The 11,466-nt window shown below is 34.2% G+C and overlaps 1 protein-coding gene across 1 annotated transcript; it reads right to left on the bottom strand.

Annotated features, from left to right (window-relative positions):
• Positions 1-6,228: 6,228 nt before the first annotated feature.
• On the bottom strand, positions 6,229-7,011 carry LOC123669704 (probable E3 ubiquitin-protein ligase bre1). The gene is made up of 2 exons (XM_045603295.1): positions 6,741-7,011; positions 6,229-6,551 (listed from the first exon to the last, which is right to left on the bottom strand). The coding sequence occupies exons 1-2, from the start codon at positions 7,009-7,011 to the stop codon at positions 6,229-6,231; spliced, it is 594 nt and encodes a 197-aa protein (XP_045459251.1).
• Between the last annotated feature and the right edge of the window lie 4,455 nt (positions 7,012-11,466).

The raw sequence follows: 11,466 nt of genomic DNA on the forward strand, positions 1-11,466 counted from the left end.
TCTCTTCGATGCGTTTTTAATGCATCTCTATTCGTTGCGAGGTATAAACGGGTAATTACTAGCACTTTTCGAACTATTACTAGGTTTTGAAATGTTATAGATTACTGTACCAATTGTTTTGTACGAAGATATACACATTTTTATAGGGCAAAATTATTTAAGTGCCCTTTTGTACACCCTACGTTTCATACCAAAAGCAGTGAGATTGAATAACTTTTTATCTATACTACTACTAGTATTATAAATCTGTAAAATTTATTTTATTTTATTTTGTTTTGTTTTTATAAAAAATTATTTATTTTGTTTTATTTATTTGTTTTTTTTTTTTTTTTTCTTATATATATTTGTTTATAAGCGCTAATTTCAGGAACTACTGGTTCGAATGAAAAAAAAATATATATTTTTGTGTTGGATAGCTTATTTACCGAGGAAGGCTATAGACTGTCTTTTTCCTCAAATTAGCGCGAGTGAAATCGCAGATACAGCTAGTATATTACTCGTTTCCTATTCTTCAGTCTTTCAGCCACTGCTGGACATTGGCCTCCCCAAGCTCGCACAAAACATCTCGCTTCTCCGCAGACCTCATGCAGCCTCCACCGGCAATCTTACGTAGATCAAAATATACGTTAGTCCCTATATAGTAATGTTTTCAGTTAAAATTGACTGAACTTACTGGGTGTACCGATTCTGACTATTTTTTCGTCGATCTACGTTGTATTACTCGTCGATGAAATTGAAGTCGGCTTTTTTTCGTTTGTGAGCAAACACAATTATTTCGTCTACCAACGCTACTTGTCGATGTAATTGAAGTCGTTTTTTTCGATTTCGAGCAAAACACAATTATATCGTTCTAAATGGCATTATCGTACATTTGTCGTATCTTGTGACTATCATAATATGAAAGTTTAAAATGTAAACAATTAAATGCGAGTTTAAAATTTTACTACCAAATGAGTCATAGATGTCTGTATATGAAAGCCTCCTACTACGATGTATGTACTAGGAACGTACTCAAGAAGCAATGTATTGTAAACGTGTGTTTACTCTCTAATCTTCACCCGGAGCTCTGGCAGCCTCACCACAGGAACACAACATCACTTGAGGTGTGGAGGACAATTTTGAAAAACACCAATTATGTCTGTTTCTTTTTTAGTATTTATAAAATAAATTAATTCGCAGAATTCTTAACTTCACACGACCGAACAGATAAGAATCGGAAGACAATAAGCGTTTGAAATCTTTGAGGAGTCATTTGAAATCTTTGAGGAGTCAAATGACTCCTCAAAGATTTTTATAATTTCTATGTAACCGATATAATATACCGCCAAACTCACAACCCTCTTCCTTACATCGTAATAGGTTAACAACAGTGAAGTACAAGCTTGTTTCATTAGTTCGTATAACGTACGTTATCAGCTCCCCATCCATACCGGGCGTGTGTCCTTTAACTTAAAACAATGGCTGTGCGATAACGCTCGCTTATAAATAATTGGTCTACGATAAGTCTAATTAGCTGGTCGATGTAATCGTTCGTATCTCACGCGGCCGCAGGAAACTGATAATGTGTGTAATTAATTTTGTGTTAACGAAGCTCGCGGAACCGCTGACGCGTGTGTCCGCGGTCACATCTACTTCTGTTGTTTTTAAAATTGTGTTTGCTCGAAAACGAAAAAAAACCCGACTTCAATTGACATTGACAAGTAATACAACGTAGGTAGTCGATAAAATATCAAATAAATGCGCATTATTATGAATAACTCAAAAACGACACTTAACAAGCACCAGTTTTCGATTAACAAAAAACATAAAAATCGGCACACCCGGTAATAAGTTACGAGGTAACACACGAAAAATACAGTCGAATTGAGAACCTCCCTCCTTTTTTTCTCCTCTGAAATGTACTATTACCATATAAGCATCTTAAACATAAAAGCTAACAGATATTTAGGATTTAAAAATTAAAAGCTTTTGAAAATTAACTATGTAAAGTAAGCATTAAAACATTTGACTTTAAACAATTGAAAGACCTGTAATTCCTCAGAATAAAAAAAAACTTCGCGAATTTCAAACGGTACAGCTTTTGAATTTAATATAATAAGTTTAATAATGTTTGCATACTTTAAAAACAATGTTAAAAAATATTTTATTATTTAAATTAAACAAAAAAGGAACGCGTCCTTACCACTCGTGCGCTATTTGTTCACATTGCTTCTGCATAGATAACGTAGCTATCTCACCGAGATTGACTTTTATAGCCAAGGAACTGAGAGATAGCAGGCAACAAACACGTCTGATTCACTTGATATAAGAAGAACAATCGCGAATACTGCTACACACATGCATACACACATACATAGCTGTATAGTGCACTAGCTCCTTGACGCAATTTGCAGCGATGTTGCTTTTCGTGCACCAGGAGTTGGGGGTTTGGTTCGGTTATTATATATATTTATGTTTATTTACATAGAATGATATGTAGCTATGTCAATCAGCTGTTGTATACAACTCAGATATTAAGTTTCCTACCTTAGAAAACGATCAATCGAACGATCGAGTGTGTATGCTAAAAATATTTATTTATTTATCTATTTATAACTATGTAGTTGTTCCCTCGACTTCGTTCGCGATTGCTATCATTTTAACTAAGATTATAAGATAAAAACCTTTTTTTTTACGTGGGGAAAATCCTTCGTGGACACCCTCCAGCGCGGGGGCGCCAGAGGGTTATGTCAGACTCCTACTGACTAAAAAACCACCACGTGTGAGCAGTCGTCCGCCTGGGTGGGGCGAGATGGGGTCGCGCTAGCATTCGCCACCTCGCCCCGGCGGTATAAGATAAAAAAAAATAACCTGCCCTAGCTTAAGATGAACCGTGTGTTCAAAAATTTGTTGTATTACTAGCTCAGCAGGAAATAAAATAAATAAATAAATAAATAAATAAGCCTTTTTATTTCTCATTTCATTTAGCATGCATTTTCGTTGACAAATAAATTATCATATAGTTTGTTACATTATAATTACCTTACCAATTAACTAAAAGAAAAAATATCTCTATAAATTAAATTAAAATCATAATTGCGATAAAATGTTTATAGCTTTTAAAATTAATTATTAAAAAAAATTTACATTTAAAATTTCATTCTTATAAAAAATATATATAAACGATATAATAAGTATTTAAGTTTATTAATAATTGCGAAATATGAATAGAAAATATTGAAAAAAATTGATCAATAAATTAAAATTATCAATAGCTTAAAAAATAAATGAGAACTCCTCTATAGGGTAAAGGCCTCCTCCATTTGTGACCACAGATTTCTATTCTTTGCTCCAATATGCCATTCCTTTCCTGCTATAGCTTGGATATCATCGACCCATCTTTTGCTCGGTCTTCCTCTCTTTCTTTTCCCCTTGGGTCCTTCCCATATCACCACTCGTTTGGTCCATCGAGTATCGTGCATTCTAGCCAGATGTCCTGCCCATTTCCATTTCAATTTCATAGAGTGATGTAAGAAGTCTATTAATTTTGTTCTTTTTCTTATGATGCTGTTACGTGTTTTGTTTATTCTTCTTATAGATAGGATTGATCTTTCCATTGCTGCTTGGCATGTTCGTATTTTTTCTTTTATCTGTTTAGTGAATATCCAAGTTTGTGAACCGTACGTAAGGCAGGGAAGAATACCACTATCCATTACTACCTTTTTAATATAAAGCGGCAATTCTCCTTTAAATATCTCTCTGTGGGCCCAGAATTTTTGCCATGATATATTTATTCTTCTTAATATTTCTTCAAAATTATTGTTAGAATGGAATGATACTTGTTTTCCAAGGTAAATATAGGAGTCAACATAGTCCAGGTATACGTTTCCAATTTTAATAGGTGTTTTTGTAGAATTTGTCATCAGTTTTGTTTTATCTAGGTTCATTTCCAAACCAACTTGTTCACTCTCTAGTTGTAGTGATTGAATCATTTTTTCAAGTTGTGCACCGGATTCTGAGAATAATATTATGTCGTCTGCGAAACGGAGGTGACTAAGGTGAGTATTTTTTATCTGGATGCCGAGGTCTTTCCAGTCGAGGTTTTTAAATATGTTTTCTAGCACCGCTATAAAAAGTTTAGGCGATAGAGGGTCGCCTTGCTTCACACCTCTTTTGATTTTTATTTCTGGACCACTAGTTTCTAATTTCACTCTGCTTGTGCTCCTCTCATAGATGTCTCGTATTATGTTGCAGTACGTTTGGTCTATTTTATTATCTGCAAGGGCTTTCCAGATTGATTTATGTGAGATAGAGTCGAATGCCTTCTGATAATCCACAAAGGCTAGGTAGAGAGGCCTTTGAAATTCTTTATATTTTTCTAAAATATTTTCGAGGACATGAATGTGGTCGATTGTTGAGTAGCCCTTTCTAAAACCTGCCTGCTCTACTGGCTGATTTTCATCGATTTTTTCAGTTACTCGACTTAATATGCAGGATGAGAAGAGTTTATATAGACTGGGCAAAAGGCATTAGCCTGTAGGTCTGTAGTTTTTTATATTTTTTGGATCGCCTTTTTTGTACAATAATATTATGTTCGACTTTGTCCATTGCTCAGGCACGCTCTGTTCTTCGGTAATTTTATTAAATAACATGGTTATTACTGGTGTTAGAATTGTTGTTCCGAGTTTTATTGCTTCGTTTGGGATTCCATCAGGGCCAGGACTCTTTTCTGGTTTTAGTTTCTCTATTTTCTGCGCTATCTCTTTTTCATTCCATACAAGAGCGGTAGATTCTTTTTGAGAGTAGAAACTGTGAGGTCCGACGTGGTCGCATGTGCTTTTTTGATCATAGAGATTTTCGAAAAATTTTGTAGCTATTTCAAGTATATTATCTCTACTAGTTGTACTGGTAGAGTTTTCTGTTAAACTTGATATCCAAGATTTACATGTGCGGAGCTCTTTATATGCTCGTTTGCAGCTTCTACTTTTAACTAGATGTTTCTCTATTATGTCTGATCTGTACATGTTGTAGTCTTTTCTAATGTTTTTATTAGTTTTTTTGTAAATTAAGCTAAGATTCCTTCTATCTTCTGAATTTTTTGGCTTCAAAATTTGTAACTGATGGCGTTGTTTAATTAGATTTAAAGTTTCTTCAGTAAGAATTGTATTTGCCTTGGTTTTCTTTACTTTTTTATCCATTTTTTAGGCTTTCCAATATACATTTTTCTAATATATTATAAACAGTTTGACCCGAATATGTATTACCTATCTTTATAGCTTCTATGTTTTTTTTTAATTTCTGTAAAAAAAAATCAGCATGATTTTGATTTGTTAGTGTGTAATTTGGAGACTTGTATTTTATTCGGCTTTTTTTCATTGGTATAAGTGATATTTTTGATCTAATCATTCTATGGTCTGATGAAAACATAATGCAGTTTAGAACTTGCACGTCATGGAATCGTTTAGGAAAATTTGATAATATATAATCTATTTCGTTTGTAGTTTTTTGGTCTGGCGATTTCCATGTCCATTTCCGGCTAGGGTTTTTCTTAAAAAAAATGTTCATAATGGACAAATTATATTCTTGAGCATAATGTATTAATTGCTGTCCTCTTGGGCTTCTAAATCCGTAACCAAATTTTCCAAAGATATGACCGTCCAAAGGGTTCGTTTTTCCCACTCTCGCATTAAAATCGCCCATTACTATTACATTTTTGCTGCAATTTTGGTGAGCTTTATTTAAAGTATTATAAAAATCATCTATCTCTGAAACTTCACACTCTTCGGTGGGTGCATAAACCTGAATAATTGATATTGTGAAGCTATTTATTTCTATGTCTAAGAGTGCTACTCGCTCTGAAAATCCTCTGAAGCTTTTTATACAGGGTTTGAGATACTTTTTCACGATGAAGCCAACTCCATGCCGTCCTTTTGTTTGTCCGTTATAACACAATATAAAATTTTCATATTCATCAATACCATAACCCAATTTTCTTACTTCTGACAGTCCAATGACGTCATATTTGATGTTTTTTAACGCGTTTGTTAATTCTATTAATTTTGTACTACTTGCTAGCGTTCTCACATTATATGTACCAATAAAAAAGTTATTTGTTGTTTTCTTCTTTTGTGTATTTATTTCGTATTTTCTAGGAGGGTTGTAGTCAAGAGAAAAACCAATGTCGCTTTTCTCCCCCGCGGTGACTAGCCGTGTTGGGTGTTGAAATAGTAGAGGGGGGCCCGTTGGTTGCTAAGTGCTTGATGTAGAATTTCGATTGTTAATGTTCATAGTGTTTTGGTTTTTTTCGAAACTTTTTTTTGGTTGCATAAATGCTGTAATTTCCGTTTTGTTCTTCTTCGACACTTGGTTCATATTATTATTGTTATTATGGTTTGGAGAGATATTATGTAGGTTCCTCTTTTTCGATGGTTGTTGATTATCATTTGGTTTGTATTGGTGTAATACTATGAGTTTATCATATTTAATTATAGCTTTTTTACCTTCTGCTTTATATTTTAATATTTCACTTTGTAATTGTTTCCTTTTCTCCAAAACTTTGGGTGGATAGTCTTCTTTAAAATATATGGAGCTATTTTCCATATTTTTCTTATTTTGTAGTAGAGTAATTTTTTTCCCCATAGTAGTAAACGTCACTGTTATTGGTCTTGGTTTTTCACTTTTCCTTCCAAGTCGCTTCACAGATTCAATTTCATTTCGTTCGCAATGTATATTCATGTTGCTTATTATATATAGGATTTTACTTTCTAGCTCTTGATAAGTTTTCTCTCCTTCTTCAATGCCGAAAAAAACCAAATTTTTCTTTCTGTTGTGTCTTTCTATACGATCTAAAATATTTTCTTGAATTTGTAATTGCTTATTTAACTGATTATATTTCAATTCAATTGTTTTAAAATTATCGTTGATAGCCTTTGTTATGTTTTTAGTAATATTCGCTTCCATTTCTTTCATTTCTGTCTTTTGTTCCGCTAGATCAATTTGAATTGACTTTAAAATTTTAGTCATGTCTTCCATGTTTTTGCTATTTGCCGATAGATGTCGCTAGAAATATCCTGCTCAAAATATGGAAGCAGGCCGACAGGGTTAGTGCCTCGACCTTACAGAAGATTACAGTTAAATAATACTGCTTTCAAGCAGTGTCGTGTTCCTGTTGGTCAGTAAGGTGACCAGAGCTCCTTGGGGGAATTGGGGGTAGGGTCGGCAACGGAATTGCATTGCTTCTGGTGTTGCGGACGCAGATTAGAAGATACGGTAATCGCTTACCATCAGGCGAGCCGTACGCTTATTTGCCGACCTAGTTATATAAAAAAAACAGTCCTGGCGAATAATGCCGCCATTTTTATTGCAAGAAAAATATCGCGCTCATTGATCGAAATAAATATAGCCTATATTTCAAGGTGGACTATGTTACGTATCTCTGCAAATTTCATTAAAAGCGATCGACAAAACACGACATTTTCATACATGTAATTTAGATATAATTTTTTATATTTTTGTTTATATATCTTAAGTTCATTCTTAAGAGTTGCTTAGGAAATGAGACTGCACAACATTTCTTTAAACTATTTCTGTAATATATTTAATACATAGATAAAAAAATGACAATATATCGTGGTCAAAATTCAAATCGTTTACGTAATAATTCAAGTCTTTCTACCTTTATTTTTACACCATCTTCCAAAACTAGTAACTATATCTGCTTAACGACAAAACATTAACAAAGATATCATTTTAATTACAGATATTAATGATATTTTAAAAGAGTAAACTTATATTTTGTACCGTTCACTATCTACCCCATTACGCGTTATCACGGAGCCTTGAGTCGCAGTCGTGATAACATCTACTGAAATACGACGCAGATAACGGAGGGGTAGGTATAGACGTATAATATATACCACGGCTTTGTCTGTAGATATAAGATATAGGACATTTTTAGAAAATTTTAGGTTTAATATTAGTGCCATACTGTGGTGGCCATAAAGCGCACAGTTCAATTAATGGTATGAGATCACTGTAACCTATGAACGCGTATAACATTACGAGCATCTCAATCGCGTTGTCGACTCTACCCCGTCGACAAAAATGTACACGCGCGTCTAACATGAAAATTCTATTTGTCAGCGTTGCACTTATCACGGTAGAGGGAATATCTTCATATTTAGAGTTCCGCAAACACGTATTTTTTACGCGCGGACGTAAGTTACATACGCATCTTGTTGGACAAGGCTACAGTGTGTTGTTAAAAAAATTACAACCATTTCTAGAACCTACAAAACAACATTCTTCCCTTCTCTATTATAACAACAAGACATTCCCCAGCAGTGGGATATCACGGGCTGTTTCACTGCAATACAGTAACTTATAAAAATAATAAACGCGTGCCTTTATAATATTTATTATAACAATATCATGCAAACAAGCAATACAACGCGGAAAAGTAAACAAACATTAACCTAAAAATATTTATTATACAAGCAGACCCGATTGCGATCTAAGGATTTATACGACGTTGATAAGGCGGGCGGCGATAAGTGCTGATAACGCCCGCCCGCCCTAAGATGCAACCTGATTATATACCGCGCGTTATCAGAAGCCCTGAGGCCCGGTGTATAGAGTAATATTGGTGTAGAGAAATCTTGCGGTTTTATCTTTAAGAGATTTAAACTAGTAATGTTATGTGACTCGGATCTTACAGTTTTTATTTAAACACCAAGAATACTCTTGATACTAAAATGTTTAGGAATTAGTAAATAGTGTGCTGTAAATATGTGTAACATTTGTATTGGTCATACAGGTGTTTGCCGTGGTCTGGGTGTTTCTGCAGTCCTAGTAGGTCTCCCCACCGTGTCTCGGAGAGCACGTTAAGCCGTCGGTCCCGGTTGTTATCATGTACACCTGATAGCGATTGTTACTTATAGTAGGGAATATATCCGCCAACCCGCATTGGAGCAGCGTGGTGGATTAAGCTCTGATCCTTCTCCTACATGTGGAAAGAGGCCTATGCCCAGTAGTGGGATATTACAGGCTGAAGCGAAATGTATGTAACTGTTAGTGATAAATCTGTTTTTGGATATAATTGTGTTTGCTCGCAAACGAAAAAAAAAACCGACTTCAATTACATCGACAAGTAATACAACGTAGATCGACGAAAAAATAGTCAAGTAACTACGCGTTATCAAAGATTACTCAAAAAGTAGTTATCAGATCTCAATAAAATTTATATGTGACCATATGATAAACATCAGCTTTCGATTAAATTAAAAATTATCAAAATCGGTACACCCAGTAAAAAATTATTACAGATTTTCGAGAGTTTCCCTCGATTTCTTTGGGTTCTCATCATCAGATCCTGGTTTCCTTATCACGGTACCAAACTAGGGATATCCCCTTGCCAACAAAAAAAGAATTATCAAAATCGGTACATGCAGTAGAAAGTTATGCGGTATAATACAACGTAGGTCGACGAAAAAAGCGTCAAGTAAAAACGCATTATTAGATATAACTCGAAAAGTAGTTGTTAGATCTCAAATAAATTTAAATGGGACCAATTGGCACACACCACCTTTCGATTAAAACAAAATTTGTCGAAATCGGTCTACCCGGTCAAAAGTTCTGATGTAACATAAAAAAAAAAAAAATACAGTCGAATTGAGAACCTCCTCCTTTTTTGGAAGTCGGTTAATAAAAGAATAAAATCACTTCTCTAAAAGAGAAAATTAATTTTTTTTAACAATGCAAGTGTTAGTTATTCAACACATTTGTCAATGACGTAGAAACGGTATAATTTAATTCAGAATGAAGGCTGATATTACAAAACTGATCTTGTAGAAAATTTGAAAACGGTAATGAAATGAAATGAAAACATTTATTTCGCCATAAGACAATTTACACACCCTTAAAAAACGTCAAAAATATATCAGTAATAATTAGGTTTTGATGTTATCACACGTCAAAATGGCGTCCGCAATAAATCACTAACACATAATACCTAGATTTTTTTTATATGTTTCTACACAGCAGTTTCGAAACTAATGCGAAATACACGTTGATAGGGGTGGACATAAATGCTGATAAGGTCCGCCCGCCATGAGATGTCGTCTGATTAAATAGCGCTCTTCATCAAAAACTCTGAGGTTCGCGTATAGATTACAGATATGACGGACATATTTTTTGCAACCGTCAAACATTTTTTATTTTATTATGGACACAAAAAGTTCGATTAAATGTTTCACTAAAGGTGTTTTCTAATTTCAAAAATATATTGTAAATCAGTTTTATGTTTTATATATAAAAAATAATAATTTCAGAACTAGCTATTAATAAAAAGATATTTATTTATGAAGATAGCCTGTAATACACCACAGACGTAACATATAGGTCAGCAGGAACACTAAAATGACATGACTAAGAGATTTTTGAATATCATATCAAAAATTGACCGCTCCAGCGGGGATCGAACCCGCGTCTCCGACTGATCGTGTCGGTGCTCTAGCCAATTAAGCTATGGAACGATGTACCCGCTAGAGCGAAATTTTTGTTATGATGATTTTATTTTCGGTTTAAACGAACCGTGGCGCCGTCTATAGTGAGTTCTTTACAGAAACCCGTAACTATTCAATGTTTCATATTTTGCGCCAGACATTCCGGTTTTCCAAAATACAAAGTTGTACAAAAGAAAGTTATGACGTTAAGAAGTCCCCCGCTTCAGCTAGTAAATAGTATCTTATTTCAAGACTGACTATTTTTGATTGACATTAAATATTTTATACAACCTTGATCGCCCTCAAGAACTGAATCAGAACGGTGAAAAAAGCGGTCTCCGAAAAAATCAATACAGATATACAAAAGAATTCTGATTTAAAGTTTCGTAACACGAAGAAGATTGGGCGGCCGATAGCGCTGATACCGCCCGCCCACCGACGCGATCTGATAAAGGTGACGTGTTATCAGACGGCGGAGGATCTCGACGGTGCTGATAACGCTTTGAATGGTTTTCGTTTTTTATTTTTTTACATTTTTTTTAATATAAGAAAAAACTTTGAAGTGTTTGACGTATTTATTTATTATTATTTTTAATGCTTTGTCAAAATATTAATGATATTATATTTAGTTAGTTCTGTTTACATCAGCTATTTAACGATATCTGTGTAAAACATTATTTGTAAAGAGAATTTACTATATCGAAAAACCAATTTTGATATCCTGTATTTCTGTACGTACTGTCTGTCTATAGTTTATACTGTAGCAACAAAAAAAATTGTAAGAGATTAACCCTCTTGCTGCTTCTGGGAACAGATGAGTCCCTTACCACTCACATATTGTATACCTTTTTGACACTACCTGGTTAAATTAGATAAATAATTCGTTTATATCGCAGTTCTCTATATTAACACATCTATGGCGAGTATGAATAAGCGGTGATGTAGGAATCCGTCAAACAGATGAGATAAGGACGTGAACTTTTGC

Source organism: Melitaea cinxia, chromosome 3, assembly GCF_905220565.1.
Source record: "Melitaea cinxia chromosome 3, ilMelCinx1.1, whole genome shotgun sequence".
Lineage (NCBI taxonomy): Eukaryota > Metazoa > Arthropoda > Insecta > Lepidoptera > Nymphalidae > Melitaea > Melitaea cinxia.

Bases quoted from the DNA above. Each gene is read 5' to 3' on its own strand.
- LOC123669704 (XM_045603295.1), bottom strand. From the start codon at position 7,011: ATGGAAGACATGACTAAAATTTTAAAGTCAATTCAAATTGATCTAGCG. The intron at 6,552-6,740 runs GTAAAATCCTAT...TATATTTTAAAG, and splicing joins AACTTATCAAGAGCTAGAAA to AAGACTATCCACCCAAAGTT.